General features: G+C 38.4%; 2 protein-coding genes across 5 annotated transcripts in view; one reads left to right on the forward strand and one right to left on the reverse strand.

Moving 5' to 3' along the window:
• Positions 1 to 25,682, reverse strand: part of LOC5566834 — a 310,372-nt gene that overhangs the window by 199,788 nt on the left and 84,902 nt on the right. The gene's annotated exons all lie outside the window — the stretch shown is intronic.
• LOC5563725 (serine protease inhibitor 27A) lies at positions 11,442 to 22,256 on the forward strand. Its single transcript, XM_021842419.1, has 7 exons — positions 11,442 to 11,666; positions 20,647 to 20,753; positions 20,818 to 21,021; positions 21,084 to 21,297; positions 21,361 to 21,752; positions 21,811 to 21,961; positions 22,024 to 22,256. Exons 1-7 carry the CDS (start codon positions 11,642 to 11,644, stop codon positions 22,158 to 22,160), a joined length of 1,230 nt encoding a protein of 409 aa, XP_021698111.1. The 5' UTR covers positions 11,442 to 11,641; the 3' UTR covers positions 22,161 to 22,256.

Consider the following 25,682-nt stretch of genomic DNA (forward strand, 5'->3'; position numbering starts at 1 on the left):
TCATTATTGTTTTATTTTAGTATTTTATTGGGGATTATTTTTTGAGTTAACATCACATGCGCCATCATATCATTTTGGGCCTTTCTTAGCCGAGTGATTAGTGTCCGCGGCTACAAAGCATAGCCATGCTGAAGGTGTCTGGGTTCGATTCCCGGTCAGTTCAAGATGTTTTCGTAATGAAAATTTCCTTGGCTTCCCTGGGCATAGAGTATCATCGTACCTGCCACACGATATATGAATGCGAAAATGGAAACTTTGGCAAAGAAAGCTGTCAGTTAATAACTGTGGTGCTCATTGAACATTAAGCTGGCTCTGAGATAACTAGGGAGTCGATGCCGGTTATGGACTCTTTGCGTATTATGGACCCCCTACATAAAACATGAAATTAACACTCAAAGCAACATTATTCCTATGAAAATCCACCGTGGGTACTTTGATTGCATTGTCGACAGTTTCAGACAGTGGTTTGAGACGCATAAATAAAGATATTGGAACAATTTTGTTGCGGAAAAGCTTCGAGAATGAATTTCAGCTACTAAGGGGTCCATTACTAGCATTGAAACCTTAATGAGTGGAAAAACGGTAGTTTAAACATCCAACAGATTCAGCACCGTAGGATGTCTTTGGATTTCGATCGGCTATATAATCTACATTCTCATGCAAGTTAAGACTTACTTGAGTCAACAGTACATATGAACCCCTGACAAATCATTTCAATTAAGTTTATAGTTCAAGAGAAGAAAGTCTTAATCCATCCACAACATTAGAAAATAAGTTTGATCAAAATCGTCAGAATCGTCAGAATCGTTTCACAACGGTTAAAGACACACGACATGATACCTTGCCTGCAAGGTGGAAAGAGCACTTTGAGCAGTAGTTAAACGGCGAAAATGGAAGTGTACCTAAACTAGAAACAGAGTGAACTGAACATTTATGATGATAGCTGACCTGTAGAACTACCGGATCACAGTATTCCAGATTCAAAAAATCAAAAATCAAAAATTCTTAATTCACAATATTTAACTATTTTTAGCCATAAAAAGCGTTTTGAAACATAATTTAGGGTTGAAGACTAATTTTTGGTTCTCATAGAACAAAATTGCTGTTTTGCATACATTTTGAGGCTCTCAACCATTTTAAAAAAACGTTTAGGCAAACTAGGGTAAGATAAATCAATCGATTGCTTAGTCTAGAAAGCGAGTTTGAGCAAAATATCTGCGGGGAGTAGCGGGGAGTGATAATTACAGTATAGAGAAGCTATTATTTAATTATTTCACGTACCTATTGAATTAAACGTTCATTCAGTAGGGTTAACGACACATGAACATAAATCTACATCCGGGGATGCTGAATCCAGGTAAGAGGGAGTTTATGGACCAGAAAAAAATATGCTGAAACCCAAATTTGCACTGGTTTTGGGTGAAAAAGATTTAGTAGTGTTTTGAAAAATATGTATATTTTTTAACTCTTGTATGTTTTCATAACTATTTGATATTGTAGATGAATGTTTGACTTTGTATTTAACTTAAAACTATGTTTGGAAATCGAGGTTTTGCTAGCTATTTGAAAAACTTGACCTCTGTGCGGCTCTACGAGAGATTTAAAAGGTGTGATCGAGCTCAAAAAAATCTATAAGGCTATTGGGAAAGATCGAATTTTGACAAACATTCTCACACACGGAAGTTAGCAGATAAACCAATCAATATACCGAATATTTCTGAAAACAGTTATTACCTATGAGCTTTCTTCAAAGTTGCCATGTTTGCATTCAAATATCGTGTGGCAGGTACTGTGATACGCTAATCCCAGATAAGTCAAGTTAATTTCTATTACGAAAGGATCGTAGACAGATCAGAAATAAAACTCAGACACCATCAGCATGGCTTTAATTGTTGGTGTAGTTTCGAATTTAACATTCGATGTTCAACATTACGCTCGTAAGACTAGGAGCGATCTGGCATGTACATATGTGGCACTAACATTACACGGTCACATATGGTCCTGAGTTTTACGGTCGATATCAACCTGTAGAGGCTGCTTGCCACGAAAGAGGAAGACAGTGAAGATAGGTTCAACAATTAATTCTATCAAAATTAAGTACTTGATTATAGGTTGAAATAAAGGGAGACCTTGTGATGTTGATGCTGAGGTAGTGTTTGATGGGAAGTGTTTGAATACTTGTTAACTAGGACAGGACGTGACAACTCAATTAAGACTGTCCCGTTATTTTTCAGTCGATAACCTTAACGATACATTGGCCAGTGCTACCAGTATCCTGTTTAAGAAAATCTTGTGAACAAATTCAAACATCAAAGTTCATAATTTTATTGTTTCTTGCACGCTTCATTTATGCAATAAAAGATGCTAGCTATTTTGAAAATCAGGTTTACATTCAAAACCAACGATATATTTAGAGGGAAAATTTACACAATTTTCATGATATTGCTCTGAATTGAGCATTTTTATTTATTATAGCATTGTAGGAACACATGCGGTAAATGTATCATAGTATATAAACAGATTCAAAACATAATATTTATTACAAAAATCGATCTACATAACGGTAAGCACGAGATCACCATCAACAAAACCAAGGTCAAGGTTAGATTGGTAATGGAGGATGGGGGCGTAGAGGTTAAGATTCACGACCTCTCTGAAAACATCCGAAACGACGACATTGTGGCGTACCTCAAACAATATGGCGAGGTCATTACCCTCCAAGAACAGATGTGGGGAGACATCTACACATTCAAAAGCAGACCATCGGGAGTCCGAGTAGCCAAAATGATCTTACGCAGACACATCAAGTCGTTCGTAACGATACAGGGCGAACAGACACTTGTTACATACAGAGGGCAACCACAGACGTGCAAGCATTGTATGAATGCCATACACACTGGCATTTCATGCGTTGAAAACAAAAAGCTAATTGGCCAAAAAACCGATCTCAATGCAAGGCTGAATTCAGATCGTCAGAGAACTCAAGGGTATGCGGGAGTACTCAGTTCTCCACCGCCTGACCAAGAAGCGCTCTCCATGAACTTCGTTGATTTGAACGAACACAACCGCAAAGCTGCGGCAGTTTCTAATACATCGACGAGTACTCAATCCAAGGAAGAAATCGTCGTGGAGATGGCGAGTGATGCGAATGAACCCCAATCATCAGCGGGACCTGCCTCCTCAGATGCTGCGAGTGCTGAGCAACATATTGAAAATGTGGATCAACCTAACGATGTGGAACTCAACAAGGCTCTCACCGGAGCGAGCTGGGCTCAACTTGTCAATGCGGAATCACCGAATGATGTACAAATGCAGCTTTCCGATCGCCCTAATGGTCAAAGCAGAGATTCGTCTCTACTTGATGAAGCCAGAGGGGGATCGACAAAGATCGTACCTACACAGGTAAGAACTGACATCAGTCCGACGAGCGTTTTCAAAAAACCGCAGGATGGTAACTGTGGTGGCAGTGACTACTCCATGGAAATATCCGACAACGAAGGTAATGCATATCAATGTTCATCTGAAAAAGAGTTCACGACTATTAGGAAAGGCCGAGATCGATCTAAGAAGCAAAGAGTAGGTAAATAGATTTGCGATGGCCAATCGAACATCTAGTTATAACATAGCCAGCATCAACACTAACGCAATTTCAAGCAACACTAAAATTCAGGCCTTACGTACATTTATCAGATTAACAGATTTAGACATAATCTTACTACAAGAAGTTGAAGATCCATACCTTACAATACCGGGTTTCAATGTGATAACCAACGTTGATAGCCAAAAACGAGGAACCGCAATAGCTTTGAAATCCCACATGACATGTTCCAATATTCAACGTAGTCTTGACAGTCGAGTGATAACCGTTACTTTGGAAGGTAGTGTAAAGATTGTTAATATCTATGCTCCATCGGGAACCACAAATTATGCTAGCAGAGAGAACTTTTTCCAAAATATTGTACCATTTTACCTACAGTCGACCACGGAACACTTAGTGTTAGGTGGCGATTTCAATTGTGTTGTATCACATAAGGATGCAACCGGAACTAGCAACTTCAGTCCAGCTTTGGGGAATATGCTAAACAGTTTGCACCTAAAAGATACGTGGGATCTGCTCAAACCGAACCAAATTCAGTACAGTTACATTCGACCGAACTGTGCATCTCGTCTTGATCGATTATATATTTCGGAATCTTTGATAGAACAGCTTCGAACAGCGGAATTTTATGTAACATCGTTCTCTGATCATAAATCTTATAAAATTAGATGCTGTTTGCCGAATCAGGGTAGAAATTTTGGAAAGGGTTTTTGGTCAATACGTGCTCATGTTTTGACAGAAGATAACATGCAGGAATTCGAAATCAAATGGAATCGCTGGCTTCGCGAACGTAGAAATTTTAGCAGCTGGATGTCTTGGTGGGTGAATTGTGCCAAACCAAAAATTAGAAGTTTTTTTCGGTGGAAAACAAACGAATCATTTCGAACATTTCATGCAGAAAACGAAGTTCTGTATCAACGACTAAGAACAGCATATGATAACTTATACCAAAATCCAACGGGAATGACAGAAATTAACAAAATTAAGGGGAAAATGCTCTTGTTGCAAAATCAATTTTCGCATTCTTTCGAAAGACTGAATGATAAACTCATCTCGGGAGAAAAACTTTCAACTTTTCAGTTAGCTGACCGTATTAAACGGAAGAAGAATAGTACAATTACTACAATTACTGACAATGGTAGAGTTTTGCGCAATTTAGACGACATTGAAAGTCACGTTTTCAATTACTTCAACCAGCTTTACGCCACTCAGAATCATCAACCAAGTACGAACTTTCCCAGCAATCGAACAATAGATATGAATTGTGTAGCTAATAATGAAGCAATGAATGAAATTACAACTGAAGACATATTTTTTGCCATTCAATCAGCGGCTGGCAGAAAATCGCCTGGGAATGATGGCATTCCAAAAGAATTTTACGTTAAAGCTTTTGACATTATTCATAGACAATTGAATTTAATTTTAAATGAAGCGCTCCAAGGAAACTTGCCTTTAGAGTTTTTGGAAGGAGTAATTGTTCTATGCAGAAAAAACTCCAATCATTCATCAATAACAGCATATAGACCCATCACTTTGTTGAATTGTGACTACAAATTATTAGCTCGAATTTTAAAGTTACGTTTGGAAAAAATAATGATAAATAACCGAATCCTAAATGAAAATCAAAAATGCTCCAACTCAGGTAAGAATATTTTTGAGGCAGTTTTAGGAATTAAAGATAAAATAGCTGAAATTAACTGTAAACGCAAGGTAGGAAAACTAATTTCATTCGACTTAGATCACGCTTTTGATCGGGTCGATCAAAATTACTTACTCAGTATTATGAGAGAAATTCGGTTCAACAATGATTTGATCGCAATACTGGAGAAAATTATGCAAAATTCACGATCTAAAATTCTTATAAATGGACATCTATCCCAAAATGTTCCCATCCAACGATCCATACGCCAGGGCGACCCTCTGAGCATGCATTTATTTGTAATATATCTGCATCCGTTAATAGAAAAGTTATGTACAATCTGTGATAACCAGCTGGAACTGGTTGTTGTTTACGCAGACGACATTTCCGTTATTATAGTTGATGATCATAAAATTGGAGTAGTAAGACAAGCTTTTGAAAATTTTGGGCTCTGTTCAGGAGCAGTTTTAAATTTAGCAAAAACGATAGCTCTCAACATTGGATCGAACAATGATCGGTCCAATATGTATGAATGGTTGAATATACACGATTCTGTAAAAATCTTAGGGATAACTTATTTCAATTCACTCAAGAGGACAATTGACCACAACTGGACTGAAATTATTCGAAGTACATCACGACTAATGTGGCTGTACAAAACTAGACTTCTTTCTTTGCACCAAAAGATTATTCTCTTAAACACATTTATAACTTCTAAACTGTGGTTTGCAGCATCAATTTTAAGTATTCCAAATGCCATACTAGCTAGGATAACATCGCAAATGGGATACTTTATTTGGGGTAGGTATTCTACAAGGATAGCGATGGATCAGCTGTCACTTCCCTTTGATAAAGGGGGCTTAAATCTTCAATTGCCGATGCACAAATGCAAGGCCCTTTTAATAAATCGATTTTTGAGATGCAAGCAAAATTTACCTTTCGCAAATTCATTTGAAGAGCTTATGAGCAACCCACCCCATATTCAAGGAATTCCAGCTCTATACCCTTGTCTCAAAGTAATTGCTAAAGAAGTGCCTTATCTTCCGGAGTACATTATTGAACATCTATCAGCAATTGAGCTACATAAATATTATAAATCTAAGTTAAGTACACCGAAGGTAATGATAGAACAATCCACTGTATCCTGGAGTAAGATTTGGAGTAACATAAGGAATAAATCTTTATCACCAGATGAGAAATCATGCTATTACTTGCTAGTAAATGGTAAAATACCTCACGCTACTTTGCTTTATCGGCAAAATAGGTTACAGAGTCCGATGTGTCAAATCTGTCGAGGTGCAAATGAAGATCTCGAGCATAAATTTTCAGTTTGCATTCGTGTTAGACATCTGTGGAATCATATTCTTCCAAAATTAGAAATAATTACAGGCAGGAGGCATAAATTCAGAGATTTTTCCTTACCAGAACTAAAAAATATTGAAGCAAGTGCAAAGCGCAAAGCTCTTAAGTTATTCATAGTATATGTGAAGTTTATTATAGAAGAAAATGTAAATCTAACTACAGAAGCACTAGATTTTGTTTTAGATTATAAGTTGTTGTAATTATGTAATATGTGTGTATGTATTTGTAAATAATGTTCTTAATAAATGTGTTTATAAAAAAAAGGGTTGTTTATACGGATTACGTAACCAGCTCAGGTTCCGCTACTTACAAACAGAAACATATATTGCCCTATATAAAACTTCAAAAACTGCCAAATAAAATATGGCATACTTCAGTGGGCTGGTCTCTTTGCTCGAATGTTGGAAGAAAGAATTGTAATAAATATTCACCCTTTACCCCGAATGACATTACCTCGAATTCCATTATTGCAGTAGTAACTGTATATTCGGGGTAACAGCATTCGGGGTTATTGAATTCGGGATTTTAGGACATCCGGGGTTGATGGAAATGGACGCGACTTCGCGAAAGACCACAAATGCGTTGAATGTGCACAGAGCAATGATGCTATGCTGTAGTGGACGTGCCGTATACCAATGCTAGCAATAACTCGGTCCACTAGATATCTTCTAAGCTGAGGCCCACGCCAAACAGCAAGCACGATGCCTACGCATACCGATACCCCAGGTTATAAATAAGTAAGGACAAATATGGCAGATGATATCCAAGGAACCCTCCAAGCAATTTCATTCATATTATCTTGACATATTCAGTTGAATCATTATTTGCAAAATAAGTTTTAAATCATCAGGGTGTTTCCTTCATCGTTCGATCAAAAGTACCCGTTTCTTATTATACAACGAATACCATAGAAAAATTAATCATCTTGTGAAAAAAATGAGTGGTTTTGTAGAAAAATCTAGTTGAGTGTTTGGAATATGAATCACGCTCGGAGTTTGAGACAAAACAGCACATGGGGCAAGATGCCATTTTTGAGCATAATGATCATGATTAGTTTTATAAGATGAGCAGTATGTTGCTGGAATATCAAGTTTGCATGAAGTAGCATCATCAAAAGACCAATAAATTAACCCTATTTCAAGATCTTAATTGATAATGGGGCTTTGAAATGCATGTATACAAATCTGTTTTTTTTTTAATTTAATTAGTAATAGTCTCAAGAATATGTCAAGCTTCTAAATACAGCTCTTTCATGCTCTGTATTTTTTTAAGACACGGACACGTTAATACTTCTAATGGGCATTTTACCCTTTGAAGGAAGCACCACACTAGACAAAGGAACTAGCATGCATAGGTTTTTAAATATGAAAAATATAAAATAGAGCATGCTGACACTTGGAGCGACAACCATTCATCGTTTTTAAACAAATCCATAACCTTAACATTCGTACTGTTGTCCCGACAAAAACGTGAATAGTCAAATTTTACTAATTAGACATAGAAGCATGAAACGAGCTCACCAATTGATAGTCTGGAGAGAGTTTGGGAGATTTTCTTTCATTGTTGCTGCGAATTGAGTTTTACCAATCACAGAATCATTTTGAGTGTCTCATGGCCAAGATTTTTACGATATATGCTTATATCTCTCACTCATGGTATAATAATTTGAAGCATTTACTTCAACCGAACTGAAACAAAAAAAATAATCTCTTGAAGGTAAATGATACAGAATTACAACCAAAAAGGCCAAATGAAATTCATCCTGCCCATAATGACTAGTGAAGTTATCCAAGTACTTTATTGAGGTTAGGATTTCAGGTCTACAACCGTAATTAATGATCTCTCTAAGGTTATTGAATAAGGTTCATACCCAAGCATGCTCAATCAGCCCAATATATCAAGTTTTGAGTCCAACGATTGATTCTACCCCATGACTCTGAAATCCATTACTTTGAGTGCCATCAATCCGAATCCCATGACCCCGAATTCCAAAACCTCGAACTGGGGTAATGTCTAGTGAAGTAATAGAGCACTGCATTCGCATTAATCGAGTTCGGATTATGGGGTAGAATCCCGATGTTAATGCATATACCTCATGTATTAACGTCATGGTTCTAACTTATTACTTACCCTGAATTTCTTTATCCAAAATCATCCATACAGGTTTATCAAGACAGGTCATAACAAGTTTCGAGTTCCACGATTTTTTAAGGTTATAAGAAGCATCGAAACTTTCGCTATCGAAGGTATTACAAATTATGGTAATTGGTAATATTTAGTACATAAGAACTAATTCCTGTAATAAATTAAGTACATGAATTAGCATACAAGCTGATTTTTTTCTGGTATTCATCTTAGAAGCTTAAATCCCTCAGATAATAGGAAATTCTATTGGATTTGTCCTTCATTTTTTGTCCATTCGTCCATTATTACAAAAAGTTCTTTGAGTAATAAAAACAGTGATTTCCCCTTAAACTCCTTAGCAATTCTATCAGTTTTTTTTAATTCTTCTAAAACTTCTTTTATAAGAAGTACCTATATAAATCCAATATTTTCAAGAATTTTGACGAAGTTCCAAGATTTTTTTTTTTTTTTTGAAGAATCTCAGCACGTTTTTTTTATCAAGGGGTATATTCTAAAATTTTCTTTGAGGATACCTATGAGTTTCAAAAAAAAAAAAAAGAAAAAAAACTTCTTCAGCCATTTAGCTGCACAGACTGTAACTTAAAACTAGACAACGGACAAGCATGCTCCAATGGCACAGCCGAGAAACATTCCTGACGAAAAGTTTTGACGTCTGAAGCGGGAATCGAACCCACACCCCATGACACGAAGCGATTACTGCCTGGCGACACTAACCACTCGGCCACAAAGCCCAGTTTCGCTGAAAATTCCCCATAATATATTATTTATTATTCATTATTTAAATTATTTATAATTTAAATTAAACAATTTATCTTGATTGTCTCCTTGATCTGCCTCGAAAACCAAAACAACAATATTTCAGGAATTTGCGCAACATAGAGATAGTTTTTTGTCTTTATTTTATATAGACTTTCAGATTCCGCAGCTGGTTCGCCTCTTACAATACAGAAAGTTTTTCAAGAATACGAACATAAAAGAAGATCTATTGAACATAAACGTAAAGAAACTTTTTTAGCAATTGCTCTATTCATAATTTTTGTATCCATAAAACGTTTCATCATAAACTATTTCTTTGCGGAAGTTCTGGCTACGCCCTCGTTTGGGTGGATTTCATCGGCAGAACATTTTTTAAACCTTAAAGCTAAGTATGCTGTTTAGCTCAAGAAAAGTAAAAATTTCTGCGGAAGAAATGGTCAAGAAATTTTGTACAGTGAGCTCCATTCGAAATGACATTTCTTTTCAACTGCTTATTGCGATCAAAGAGAAATGCTTTTCTTGACCATTTCTTGCAAGAAATTTCCCACGCATCGAGATAGGCGATTACTTTTCTGTTGCAGTGCACTTCGCTTAAATCACGAAATTTTCTTCCAAATGGTAAACGTTTTCGATAAAGTGTTGAAGTTTCGTGTGAGGTCGGTAATAAAACTTGCACGAAAGTTCATTGAAATCGAAAAACACTGACTCTGAGAAAAACACAGTACTTCAGAGTCTGTTCGAGAAGATTGAAAACCTTTGAAGTATAAATAAGCAAATTTTGGGATCACTAAAATATTAGAGAACGATTGGAACATAACAAATTACAAGTAATTTTATTATGATCTCTGGTATGCAAATCTGTAAAATCAGAATACAGTGCACGTTCTTTTTTGCATGGTTCGATTTTGGCAAAAAAAAAGAACTATTTATTGTTTCAAAATTTTTCTTCTGAATGAATATGCAGACATACTATGATGAGTTAAATTTGTTATTCATTGCCCAATACAACTAAATTATCTTTTAGGAGCACGGGAACGCATATGCAGAAAAAATGTTCATCGGGCAGCCACCAATACAGTAATCTCATTGTTTCTGTGGGCATTTATTTGTTAAAAATAAGTAATTTTAACTCGTGGTCATTGAGTATTATGATGCTAACAATAAAAAATAAAAAAAAACCATTTGATGTTTGTACGGTTTGATTTAAGCAACATGAAATTTGTTGCCATGTCACCAAAATTGGACGGGGGGCACTGTATTAAGTCATCAATAACGAAACATTTTAATACATTGCCAATATTTAATTGCTGATAAACAATGTTGAGTGTGCGCCAAAAACTGCATATATCACCGTAGTCCATAAGGTTTAATTTTTCAGAGTTAAAATTTAATCCTTCATTATAATTAAAAAAAACTTCAGAAGCTTTTATATATTTGTTTTGAAACACTGGGGACTTTTAGCGGCTTTCAGTCTCAAAGGCCATCAGAACTTAAAGATTTCTTTTACGCCCCTCAGCATTTGGTTTTCATAGATTGGAAAAAATATCTTCAAAACTTATTGAAAATGATAAATTATTATCTGCGCATCATCGGTTACCAATTGCTCCCTTGCAAAAGCAAAGTTTTGCCGAGAAAACGTTTAAGAGGAAGAGACAAAAAATCAAAACCAAATTCGCTCCAGCCAAATTATCAAAGACAATAACATCATCAGCTTTCTCAAACGACTCCTCCCCCAGTGATGATTTACTCTTCACTGCCACATAATTAAAACCTCGTATGCGAAACAACGGATCCACCACCATATTAGCAGGGATCGGGTATTTCCGATCGTTAAAAGTAATTTCCATTCTCAGATTCTCCTACAACAGGTTTGCGTCCAAAGCCTACATCATACACAGCACTCATCGGACCGCTCCATGCCGGAGCATCAACACAAACGACGAATGTCTTGCACGTATCAATCCACGAAAAGAGAGACACTCATTTCTGATTATAGTACGATTTCTTGCGGTTGTTCGTAAATATTAGTCACAACAGTACCGAAGGGTACTGCATATGATCGCCGTATCAATCCGATTTAGTTGCCACTGGAGATTGGGCGAAGCAGGACTCTCGAAAGAATTGAAGGCAAACGCGACAACATGAGAGTGATAGGTGTTATAATTTGTGAGTATTTTTGATATGTGACTTACATCAAAAGTGTAAACATAGGGAGAAAAGTTGGAGAAATAGTTATCTATCGATTGTGATCTTAGTGTAAATCAAACTCAAACGACAAACACTTTCTCAGTGATATTTCTGAGCTGGAGTTCCCCGTGTATTCAGTGATAAGGTTGTTCCAAGCATCATACCATTTCTTCATTCGCTTACTTAACCTTGAATTCTAAAGGTTGAAGATCGTGCCCTCATTCGTAGATCATTCCAAAATATAGAGTTCTGAGTTGCTCGTCGATGTCAGCGCAGAATAATCTTTTTATTCCCTAAATGATCGTGAACTTGTCACATATCTGCAAAAGACAACGCTTTTCTATTGATACTGACGGCTAGCGGTCCAACGAACTGTCTAAAATTGAGCTCACAACAAACCGGTCCGTCTGGTTCTTCCGTTTGTGTGCGCACACGCCTATCACGTACCGAATCGAACCAAGCCGCAAAGATCTTGAACTTCTCCACAAGAGGAACTGCGGTAGGTAGGGCAAAGTGGTGCAAAATGCATTCATTGGGTGAAATTATCCGGTATACATTTTAACGAAATCAATCATATTTACGGTATTTACAGTGTAGGTAATATTCAAAATTACTCCTTTGATAGAACAATATAATTTCTTAAACTCTTTAACGCTTTAACGAAAAATCATAGGAGAAATTACGTTTTCTCGGTAGTCTGCGCTGATGCCGCGCTTCTTTTGTAATTTTCTCGGACATCAACAGATAAATTACGCACTTTGTCTGTTTACATTAATGCATTGTTCAATCCTCTATCGATTCACACCAACAGACTTGTTAAAAGCTTTTTGGAACATGTCGGCAGCCTAATTCTCTTCCCATAAGAACTGTTGGTGAATCTCTTCTGAATCTCCAAATCATTCACATGGCGTGTTCATATCAATTGATGACATCACTGGCGAAATTGTTTGTTCCGTCTCGGAAATCTCATCAGCGGGAAGCTGACAGAACAAAGTATCATCTGAATGTTTTAATTGGTGTGTTTTGATAGAAAAACACTGTGTATTTGGCGTTTCAAATTTGGTTGCCGATAAAAGTCGAATGTTGCCGAAGCCGTAAATTACCCTATTTGGTAAATTCATTTCAAACACAGATCTCAAAATAAGCTCTTTTGACTATCAAGTATCATAATATTTCCGATATTTGTTTGTTCAGCACTACATCATGTTGTTCTTGCTAGTGATTGGTAATTTAACATTTTTGATCGCTTTTAAGTTGTTTTTTTTTCAATGAATAAAATATATAGGGTAATTCGCTAATTGTTGAACGCTACCCAAATATTGAACGGTCTGTAGAAACCTTGTTAAAACAGGAAATTGAACATTTTCAAACAGTTTCAATAAATTATACAGATTATTCTGTAAGTGAACTGTACTATCGGACACAATAAATTTAATTAGCATATTAATTTCTTAAACGAAACACTTATTGAAAAATTTTATCAGTAGGTGAAACGAAAAACTCAATTCTCTTAAAAAATAAATTAAGCTGGGTCTGCTATCATATAGGCTGTGTGCTAAAATGTACTACGTATATTGAATTAAACACCTACTCACGGTATCAGTAAAAGTCTACTTTTAGTTAATTTCTAAACATCCGTACAGGTAGAACGTTTGACACAGGCACACGGTTTTGGGCGTGTTTTCGTCGCTGGAGATTTTTTTTTCCTGTTTCGGAGCGTCTTGCTTCGTGAAGCCCAAGCAAGACAGTTCGGTTTTGCGTCGTCCGGTAGATTTTGCTCACGGTTTCGCGCGTGTTTTCGTCGCTGGAGATTTTTTTTCCAGTTTTGGAGCGTCTTACTGGGTAGTGCTTCGTGAAGCCCAAGCAGGACAGTTCGGCTTTGCGTCGTCCGATAGATTTTGCTCACGGATTCGAGCGTGTTTTCGTCGCCGGAGATTTTTTTTCCTGTTTCGGAGCGTCTTACTGGGTATGTATTTGGGAAGGCACAAGCAAGACGGTTTGTTTTCGGGACGCCAAGAAGTTTTGCTGTCAGTGTCAGTTTTGTGTTCAATCGAGGATGGATTACCAACTGGTGAGTTCGTTTCATGCTTGTGATAAATCATTTTTTCTTGAAAGCGTAACTTTTAAGTAATATTAAAACAAACTTTGTATGGTTCGTCACTATAAGTATCGGCATTATGCTTTTTTCTTATACAATTTCAAAATACATATATTTTTCTCATTTTGACATTATTAAAAATTATCTTTTGAAATGTTCGACATTGTCAATGTTGACGTATTTTTTAAAACTTATACCATATCGAGACAAAATGCACAGTAATACTCATATGTAATTTTCAAACAAACTATGTATAGTTCGTCACTACAAGTGTCGGCATTATTCCTGTTTTATATAATTGTATTTTAAATTACATGTAATTTTCAGTTTTCATTAATGACGAAAAACATACTTTAAATTGTTTGGCATTATAGATGTTGACGTATTTTTTAAAGCTTCTACCAAAAACTTCTCGAGACAAAAATACAAAACTAGCTTTAAATATAAGTCGTATATTTCCCCCTTGTCCATGGATCGCATTATCGACCAGAGGTGACTCCCAGATCTTTTCCTCCCTCACTAATAAACACCCTTCCCGTGGTGATAGTGGAGATGCAGAGGTATTCTCGGTCTCTAGAAGCAACAATCATTACACCCTAACATTCCTTCCCCATCCCAACTGACTGTAAGGACTTGGCCGGCGCCGTTATTGATCAATAATATTAGATCTGCTAAAATTGCACTTCGAGAGTAAGCGGAAACTCCCATCCCTTATTCATTTGGATCGTAGTGCATTTCTTACCAGTTCCGATCAATCACGGAGTAGCAACCATTGACATGTACAGTCAGTCTATGCTATGCTATGCTTTAGTTAATTTCTAAACATCCGTACAATTTACTCGTACCTATTAATTACATAAAAAAAATTCAATTGCACTTTCGTTTCAACCAACAAGGAGCGCAAACTTGCAAGTTGAATGAATGCGGGAGTAAAACGGTCAACAATCAGCGACAATCGTTCAACATTAGGTTAAAATGGGTTATGTATGTGTTCAACAATTGGGTATAGAACTATCTTTCTAAATATATTATTTTTTACTTCAAAATGGACATTACAGTGTCGAAAATATAACAGAAATAATGTTAAACAATCGTCTACGGTGCTGAATGCTTTTTTGGCAACCTTTTCATATGAATTTCCATAAAAATCAAATAACATAAAAACTTCTGCCTTTACCGTTGAACTTTGGGCGATTTACCCTAATCTTCGTTTCAGTCAGCCTGATTAAGCTCGCTTGAAATTCAATATCAGCTGAGCTAGAAACTTCTCCTTCTTCTTCTTCTTGGCATTAACGTCCTTACTGGGACAGAGCCTGCTTCTCAGCTACAATAGGATTTACACCTAATCAGCAGCTGCAACATTTCAATACACTTCTGGTTCTGCATCTCCTATGAATCCGAACCCTTTGAGCAGAATCTCAATCAAGCAAATCAATAAAGAAGACTTCACTGCCCATGTTCGCATGGTCACCAACACTATCATTCCTTGGAAAAGGCGTTTCTACGTCCCTGACTGCATTCTGGAACCTTTCAACAGTTTCGTCAAATAGTCTGTAGATTTGCTAAATATTGAATTGGCTTGGGCTACAAGTCCGATGTCCCCCTGGAACTACCTCATGGTTTTACTTCAGGGGGCTGAGGGCTTGTTGATGCCTCTACACCTTTTCGCCACCTCTTGCTCTATTGGATCTTGCTGCAATTTGTACGCCTGGGCCATGTGAGACTTGTTTCGATAGACGTTACTGTGTTTGAAGGTGTGATTGACTCCATTACTCTGCTTGTCATGCTCTACGGGCGGACCAGTTGGATGTCAAGGTCGTTCTTGCGATTACGGTTGAAGGGTCACTTCCGGTTCACAAGCGCCCCGATGACTCAAAGTCGATGATTCATCGTGAACGATAATACTCGGCATAGTTCCCGACGGTGAAGCTAAACTACTCCGATGAAGAGTTCTCCGACGCAGGATTATCTCCCGAAACGCATTGTTAATACTCCGTTGTTGGTCGGTAGAGTGCCGAAGTCGTCCCAGCGATTCACTGGCACTCCGACGACTCAAGCCGGTGATTCGCTCGTACTACTCAGAATAGCACCCGACGGTGGATCTATCATACTCTGACAAAGATTTCCCCGGCGGTGGAAGATCTTCCAAACCGATGCTATCCGGGCAGATGCCGAGGTCGGTCCTGCGATTCCGGTTGAGGGAAACTTCCGGTCCACAGGCGCCTCTATGACCATTTGCCGGTGCTGTTTCGCAATTTACTTAGCTAGTCTCCGGCGGAGAATCTAGCCTACTTCGACTCGACGGTACTCGGCCGAATGTTAGGGTCGGTTCAGCAATTCCGGTTGGAGGGTGACATCCGGTTTGCAGGAGCCTCGACGATGGATTTCTCTCATCAACAAACTGACTTGTTGAGTGCCAAGGTCGGTCTGACGATTCCGGTGGGAGGTTGGCTTCCGGTTCATTAGCGCCCCGACGACCCGACGTCAAGCGCTGCTAAGCCAGACATTTTTTGCATATCCATGTTGTTCATCATATTCCAAAGATCGAGATCGCTTATCATTCCGTGCACCACACCTACTACGCTGAAGTACTCACCAAAATCAGTCGCTACCGTGTTTCTCCATACACCCAGGAAAAAATGGTGAAGACACATGACCGAATCGATACAGATACTGCTTGAAGCAGCTGTGATCTGACAGGAACTGTGAACGAATTCTCGCCAACTTCTTCGCCTGCCTGGTTTCTATTCGCTGATAGCAGTCCATGTCTTCCGACAGGATAATGCAGATCGGGATCATCCCAGCGATTACGCATGTCGCCTCCGACAATATAGTCATGTACGCGCTCACCTCTCGCATGGTGATAAGTCGAAACGCGCTGTTTAACTTGTGCCGATTCCGCTTGGTCTGTAGCGCCACGCCGCAAACTGGCGATGTTGATACGCCAGCCAGAAGACGCCTCTTACTACTTCTAGGATCACCTGTGTTGGGCATAATTCGCGCATTGCTAGCCTTCGCCGCCTTTTAGCATGCATAATCGACGTGACTGTTGAAGTTCAGCCGATTGTCTAGCATTACACCCAGGTGTTTCAACATGACTGCTTTGCAGTTGCTAACCAGTAGCACCTCCGTTCTGTGGTGGGCTATCTTCAGCTTGACTCCCTTCATCCAATCTTTGACCAGACCACCGTTGCCAGCATTACTACTACCTCCTGCGTTTCACCTATTACCGTAGCCGACGATCTCGATCCCCTTGGTTTGCTCCATTAATAGGACCCCATCGTACATCGCATTCCACAGCGTTGGACCCAGTATGGAACCTTGTGGGACTCTTAACTCCATTATTCTTAACTCCTTCGGACCGGCGTCGGTACTCGGTTTTTTGAAGTAGCTCTTCAAATCTAGCACAAGTAGTCGGGGACACGCATTCTGTGCAGCACTGAGACAATGGCCTCTCATCTGGCGTTATTGAACCGTTCTTCACATCTATCGTGACACAGCCAAGTGACGATCCTCTCCACGCTTTTGTTTCAATGATTTCTCGGCCCTATCCAGCACCGTCTTTTTTTTTACTTCTAAGCAATGGGGGGATAATCTGCTCAACAGACTCCGGACCGAGGTCCGGGAGTGTGGGGTTGGGGACCATTTACTACATGCAAGCAGTAAACAGGACTACACCCCCGACCCACTAAACCATTTCCATTGCCGCCAAACCCTTCGTCTCTCCGAGACCACCAAGAAGGCATTGCTTCGGAGAGGGGCTATTGCACATCGCATCCTCCAGGTTAGCTGCGTAGCCATGCAGCAGCGAACACCGATGACACGCTTAGGGGGGTCCACCTAGGTAGCATGCTGGCGCATTGCCAGCTTCCCGGGTGGTCCTCACCTCCCGTTGTCCACTGAAAGCGGGCAGGGTCGACCACTACGCCCGCGCCCAGCTGCACCACAGAGAACTGATACTGCGGGCTTCGCAATTTGACCTACTGAAGGCTCAGGCCCTATCAGCTAGCACCAGCTGGGATTGCTGACGAAGGGGCCTCCACCTACCCCGAACAACCAGAGGCTCGTATCCACCCAGTAGGCCGGCGCCACGACAGCAGCCCTACCAGGATGTTCTCCCCGCGGCCACTTAATCGCTGAAAGGGTCGATTTCGACCGTAGGCCACCGGTATGACCTACGTAGCCGACTGCAAACCCTTGGACCACCTGTTGATTAGCGTCTGCACTAGTCACTCCTTGAGTCCACTCGCCACCTCCTTTGGAGTTCCGAGACGATGTGGGTGATAGCCGATGAAACGGCATTCCAGCCAAACTCGTCTTCACACATCCTCTGGACCAAATTGTCCGGAGTCGTGTCCCGACCGCATGTGGCAAACATGCGGTCACGCATTGTGCACCGTCTGAATAGTGTCCTCCCTTTCCGGAATCCAAACTGCCTTTCTGATAGTCCGTTCTCGCTCTCTGTGCATTTCATCACCCTGTTGAGGATAACTCGTTCCAAGAATTTAAAGAATGTATAAATTAAACATGTAGGCCTAAATGATCCTGGATCCCCGAGCGGTTTTACTAGCTTCGGTAACAGTACCAGTTTCTGAGTTTTCCATATTGACATGCATCCAGGCATTTCTGCATAATCTTCGTAACCACATCTGGATACGCAAGGTCCGCTGCTTTGGGGATTCCGTTCAGACCCGGGGCCTTCTTCAGCCTCAGCGCTTTCACCACTACATCTTAATTGCCATATGGTTTGGTCGGCCATATTGTAGGATCATGCTTTGGGAATAGACCCTCAACGATGACTCTCAGTTTGTCCGCACACGTTTCGACCGGTGTCGACGGGCCCTTGATATTCACAATTATCATTCGGTAGGCATCCCCACAAGGAATTGGCACAGCAGTTAGACTTGCGCTGCTAAATATCACGTTTGAAAGCCGATATGGCTTGCTGGAACACAATTCTCCGCTCTTCTCGGACTTCCTCGTGTCTCGCTCTCTGATATCGTCTGATAGGCAAACTGGGTGTTTAATCGGATAAGTTGGTGTATGTGCTCATATCAACCGTTTTCTAATTCAAATTTTTCAGAACAAATAAGTGATGTTCGCATGTCCATCGTATGTACTTTTAGTTAATGAATGTCTTTCAATGAAACATGCCTTTTTATCGTATTGACTTAGGTCGCTTACTTATGTAGGTACTAAGGTTGGCGCACGAAATGAAAATTATGTCAGTTGCTTCAAACACTGTTATAGATCCCTTTTCAGGATAAGGATTAAATTGCGACAATTTATAAATCAGTTTACAGAATCATGAATTTTCAACTTTAGACATTTGCATTGTGGAGGTGTTACGTAAGTTAAGAATGGATTACATTTAATAACGAAAAATAGCATATTTTTCATTGGACAAAAGAGTGAAACGTCCTATTAAAAATACGTACAGATAGAAACTAGGAATGTATCGATGAATAATTTTTGACAGTACCTTTCAGTTTGCTCACGACTAACGGAAAATCTACTTTTCAATTGGGCTATAAGAAAAGTTCTAGTTCATAAGTGTATATCATCTCATGATCTCAAAATAAGTTCTTCTCCTGATCTGATCATAAGACCGATTTTAAATCTTTTTGAGGTTTGTAGTAAGGTAGAGGTTTAGAGGTTGTAGTAATTAAAACACCTGTTTTTCATCCGTATTAATTTTTTTTTAACTTTTTTTTTAATTAAAATTCGAAATTCTTGAACGTGTTTAATCAATGCAAGTTCTACGTTGAAATTGCAAGAAACTAACTTTGTTTAGGAAAACAATAAGTTCCTAGTCCACATTATGGATCACTTGTTAAAGCTGTTAATATTCGGTGTTTAAAATCTTCATTAAGTATATTATTGAACAATGATGAGCCAGAGTGCTTAAGGATTAAATTGTATCACCTGTGGGAGCATATGTATGTTGACGATGCTTCTAATGAAAAATGACGATATTTTGGTAACCATGTGCAACAACTCAAAGTTGGTCGAGATTTATTTGATTTTCCGGTTTAATGTTATGCTGAACATTACAAATGATAGAAACCAAGCAGTATAACAAATTTATTTAACGACAATGTTTTATATATCATTGAGCATAAGTTACGAACCGCCTTGATGAGGGTAAAGCTTGGGTAATGTGTAAAAATGTCAATCTTGCCGTTTTGAACCGTCTTCCCCTAATAGCGGAGATGTTGTCAGCTACAGCTGTAGTGGATCGTATATCTCTCGGAAGATGGGATTCCCCGGTGATCGTGAAACGAGTAGAGCAGCGATGATCGCCGGCGACAACCGGCTTCGAACTGATTGGTATTTGTATTTACAGTCAGAGTTCCACTCGAAGCTGGAATTTTGCGTAAAAGCCCTGCGCTCGTCGCTCGGAAATGGTTTTCGTTTGAATCGATGCAAAGAGAGTAAACATTCAAAAGAGATTGTTGAGCAATTTAAATTTGGATTGTCTTAGGGGATTTTTCTTATTGTGTTCACAGATTTTTTTTTCTCTATTTTCAATCGGTGAATAATTCATGTGAAATGCTTTGAAGTTTGTTTTTCATCTGTAATAAGCACGGTGTTTATTTAACCACCCCTATTAATTACTCCACCTCATACCTAAACTTGTAAAAAACTGGTACAAGAATATCGAAAAAACAACAAAAAGTTGTCGCAATTTAAATATTTTTTATAGGGTGAACAAATTATGCTGGAGGGATTAGTCAAGAAAACTCGCTATACTTTTTGTTATGATTAAGGAAATCAATATAAATGGGAAGTTGTGTAACTAAAATTACACAATTTGGTACTTATCATACATTTTAATGTTTCTCAACCTTTTTTCAACAGTTTGCATCGTAGCATCATGCACATGTACGGATGATAATTTCGTCAACAATGATGATCAGCCATTTCGAGGACAGCGTAATGTGGAATTCGACTGGAAACTAACTAAGGTTCATAGTAAATTGACAATGCATAAAATTTCGTTATTAACAGACTATCGTTTCTCATTGACAGCAAGTGTTCCAATCTCAAAAATCCAACGCAGTGATATCGCCTCTCTCGGTGAAAATTTTGTTGGTGCTACTGTACGAAGCCACCGGAGATGCTGCCGAACTTTCCGAAACACAAACCAAACGCGAGTTGCGAACAGTTCTGGAACCAAACGGTGATCTGAATGCAACCCGCAGCAAGTATCGCCAATGGCTGGATTCGGCACTGGTAACATAAATTGATGGATTTAATGATCATGGAACTTACTCATTTCTCAATTTGCTTTCCAGTCTTCCCACAAGGACTACGATTTGGAAATTGCCACCAAGTTCTTCGTCGAGGAATACATTGACGTCATTTCCAAATATCAGATCATTTCGGATCATTACTACAGCGCCACGGTTGACAAAGCTCCTTTCTCGAAACCGAAAATCGCCGCGGAACAGATCAACAGCTGGGTGAACAAAACTACACATGGGCGCATTGCGGAGCTTGTTACAGCTGGTACCACTTTTCAATTATTCTATGATCTTTATGATATTCAAAAGTTTAATCATTCTATTCCAGATGGATTGGATGGAGCGATCATCACGTTGATCAACGCCATCTACTTCAAGGGACTGTGGACTTATCCATTCCCAGAGTATACACCAACACTGACGTTCTATGGCAATCAGAAACAAGTGCAGGCACCGTTCATGGAGCAAAACGGCCAATTCTATTATGATGATTCGGCCGCATTGGATTCTCAACTGTTGCGATTGTCATATCGCGGAGGAAAGTTTGCCATGTATTTCATTCTGCCCCACCAAGGAAAGACTGTCGATGATGTTCTGGATAAAATGACTCTCAGCACATTGCATCAAGCGCTTTGGTACATGGATGAAACCGAAGTGAATGTTACCATTCCCAAGTTCAAATTTGACTTTTCAGAAGAATTGAACCAACCACTGAAGGATGTAAGTGAATCAATTCAATGTGAACATTTGTTTGTTACTAATACAACATTTTCATTAGATTGGAATTCGTGAAATTTTCTCCCAAAATGCCTCCCTGCCATTGTTGGCCCGCGGAAAGGGCGCCCGAAATGAAGTTCGTGTATCACGAGTGTTCCAAAAGGCAGGAATTAACATCAATCATCTAGGAAGTGAAGCATATGCGGCCACTGGTTAGTTACATATTTGCATCACTGGTATCCAATAATTTAATACATTCTTTTTCAATTTGTAGAAATCCAACTAGTTAACAAATTCGGAGGAGATGGAACGCAAATTTTCAATGCCAACCGGCCATTCTTGTTCTTTATTGAAGATGAAGACTTTGGAACGTTGCTGTTTGCTGGCAGAGTGGAAGATCCTACCCAATGAAAAGGGGTCTGTGAAGGAATAGTACAACGCAACATCGCATTTGACTTCCATAAATATTAAAAAGGCTCAAATAAAGCTGATTATTTTTAAAGTGAAGACTTCTATTTCATTTTTTTTATTCTGAGTTGCTTAATTGAAATTTCTTTTATTGAATCGCTTACTACCAAAAACACAAAATCGTTCTCAAAAGCCACTATGCTCAAGTGAAACCACACTTTCTCTCCTCATACTATTTTTGTTGCAGATCATGAGTGAGAGCAAGAATGCATTAGATGCACTTGGATGCCCAACGACATTTATCTACATTATTTACACTCAATAAACTAAGACATTATATGTTTAGATCAAGCATTACCCTTCTTTGCATTGATCAAAGAGGTAAATGAGTTGTGAACAAAAACTAATCGGGTGGAAAAGAGCATATGGTAAATGCTTCGCAATGGTCAGGCCGTAGCTTTCCCAGGCTGTGTAATAAATTTATTACTCGAACCACTCATTCATCCAACTTGCACTTTGGATAATGGTGGAAAGTAGGGCAGGAATAATTTTCATGTTCGATGCAGGAAAAAATGGGTGCAGCGAAATGAACTTGGTGTGCAAAATGCACCTGATAAGTACTGGGGATAGGCGAAACGATTGAGATATGCAAAATTTTGCTCAAATTCGAATGCTTATGACTTTTTGAAAAATGCATGAAATTGGATGCATCTGGAAGCATTAGATGGCAAATTTGGTCTAGTTTTATGAATTCACTTGGTCATGCATATTGTCTACTGAACACCGGAGTTGGATGTAGACTTGGATGCAGTTCCGGTTGATATAAGCATGATTGGAAATACAAACGTGAATGATGATGTTTTCCGGAACAAGTTTTAAGGAAATGGCCATATCTCGGAAGATTTCAAACGAATCTTAATGCGTCCATCTGCATTCAATAATCAATTGGATCTAGTTTCGTGGAAAATCCTAACATTCATAGAACGTCACACCGCACTAAAATACAAGCGACAGAAAGAATATGATTTGGACATGAGCTCGAAAAATCCGGAACATTCACCAAAGTGAATTCCTGAAACTAGACCAAATTTGCCATCGAGTGCTTCAAGATGTATCCAATTTCATGCAATTTTCAAAGAGTTAAAAGCATTTGAATTTGAGCAAAATTTTGCCTATCTCAATCATTTCGTCTATCCCCAGTATGTTTCATATAACTACACAGTTTAATCGAATCGTCGTAACAAAATGACCTCTATAATAATAAATACATATATCAAATATACTTAAAATCAAAGTTAGGCATGTCTCTGCTCTTGGAAGTTATTAAAACTACCTAAAACAATAAAACAGTACTTCTCAGCGCAACAAAAACAGTACCTTTCAGTGCTATTTTTCTACTATTGATCCCTTTTCGATCCTTGTTTGGACCCTTGCCTTCGAGTTTTCGTTGGACCCGTTAGCGAAAGCTAGCGGTGGTAATTCTTCTTAGACACCGTCTTGGAACAAAAAAAAAACTCTTAGAAAGTCACGTCTTCTTCCGTTTATTCAATAAACATGGTTGCAGCCACGAACAAAAGGAATGATGAATCTCTGAATTCACATCTTTCCTCCAAAAAAATCAGGATTTTAAACTGTCACTAAACGTAACAACAAATGAAAACAAGGACGTTCCTCCGGGGTGAAATGGTTAATGTTGATAATTGCATCGAAATGAGCAATCAGTTCAATGCTTTAGAAAAATTTTCCGACAACATATCGAAGCAGCCTCTAACCCAGGCTCTTTGATTTAAGTGAGTAAACAAAGAGCGCTTATAGTGCTCAGTTGATCCAAATTTGGAGGATTTAGGTAGGAGATCTTAAACTCTATTAGGGGAATCAAGGTTGAGAACATGAGCATGAGCACATATGACCGCACAATTCGTAGTTGCTACTCCGTGATAGAGTTACTGTACACGTGATGTAGCCTTATGTGCAGGAGCCACAAGATCCAAGATTATCTCTATCGCAACCCTTACAGCGATTTCTCCCGAGACTCCACAAAGTGTTTCCCTGAGATTCCTCCAGGAAGAAGTTTTGCTCGCTACCAAACCGGTTCCGATAGGGCTCTAGAAATACCTGCAGCAATTCGTTCAGGAATGTTTCCAGGAGTTCCTCCAAGCATTATTCCAGGAATTTTAGCAGGGATATTTCTACAGAGATTTCGCCAAGAGTTTCTGAAGGAGTTTCTGTCGGAATGTATCCACTGATTCCTCCACAGATTGCTCATGTAATATGTTGGCTTTGTTCTTAACTTGTCACATTTTTTGTATCATATTCAGTACAATTTGGAGTGTTATTGGATTTTTTGATTAAAGTGACCATTTCCAAAATAGAGTGACCAAAAAAATCGCAATTTGCAAAATTTCATATTTTTTTAAAAATCACTTGACCGATTTTCAATTTTTTTTGGACGAAATGAAAGCTTTTGGACGAAATGAAAGCAAGAAAAATATTAAATATCACAAAAATTGTTATTTTTTACATATAAAATATCAATAATTTCGTTTTTTTCGTGTTTTGAAATAAAATAAAACATACATCGTTGAATTGATAGTAAACGTTAAATTTACTGATCTTTAAAAAAAATGAGAACAGCAATAGCCCCATTGGTCCCGAAGTCTTCAAAACACGAAAAAACGGAAATTATTGATTTTTTTTATGCAAAAAAACACAATTTTTGTGAAATTTTATTTTTTTCTTAAAAAACTAAAATCTTTAGCTTTCATTTCGTACAAGAAAATTAAAAAGTGGTCAAGCGGTAAAAAAATATAATTTAAAAAAAAAATTAAAATTCTGCAAAATCGCCATTTTTGTGGATACCCTATTTTGGAAATGGTCACTCTAATAAAAAAAAAATCCAAAAACACGTGCATTCTGATTTCGGATAAGGAACAAAAAAGCAAAGTTTCACGGAATTCGGTGACCCACCAGATCGGTTTTTCATGGAATGGCTGTATTGCTATATATATGACATTGCATCTGTGAGTTGGTTGTAAATAACATCTAAAGTTAGCAACAGTCACAAAATTTGCAATATTTTATTATGTTGTGATATGTCTGAAGCACGTTCTGTAATAACTTTGTAATAGTTTAATAGGAATCGTTATATTCTATATTTATTTGGTGTATATTTTGTTAGAATTTTTGATATTTCAACTACTAACGGTATATGTTTTAAAACAACTGGTGATATAACAAAATCATATCAGAGCAACACATTCTGTTATAATCTTGTTTCTTCTATCTGGTCGGGGACTCCTCGAAAAACTACTCCGTGAATATCTCTACAGGGATTTATACAGAGATGTCTTTAAGGCTTTCTCCAAGTTACAGTACGACGATTTCTTGAAGGATTACTCCAGATAATTCTTCAGTTATTTCTCCAGAATTTCCTCAGGTAGTCCCTTCAAGATTCTTTCAGGTAATTTTCTTCGGAATCGCTTTAGAAATTCTCCCGGCGAAATTCATTTAGGGATTTTACAATAA

Source organism: Aedes aegypti, chromosome 2 (assembly GCF_002204515.2).
Source record: "Aedes aegypti strain LVP_AGWG chromosome 2, AaegL5.0 Primary Assembly, whole genome shotgun sequence".
Classification (NCBI taxonomy): Eukaryota; Metazoa; Arthropoda; class Insecta; order Diptera; family Culicidae; genus Aedes; species Aedes aegypti.

Coding starts and splice junctions, on each gene's coding strand:
- LOC5563725 (XM_021842419.1), top strand. CDS start 11,642: ATGAGAGTGATAGGTGTTATAATTT. Junction 11,667..20,646: donor AGTGATAGGTGTTATAATTT/GTGAGTATTTTT, acceptor TTTTTTCAACAG/TTTGCATCGTAGCATCATGC. Junction 20,754..20,817: donor TCGACTGGAAACTAACTAAG/GTTCATAGTAAA, acceptor TCTCATTGACAG/CAAGTGTTCCAATCTCAAAA.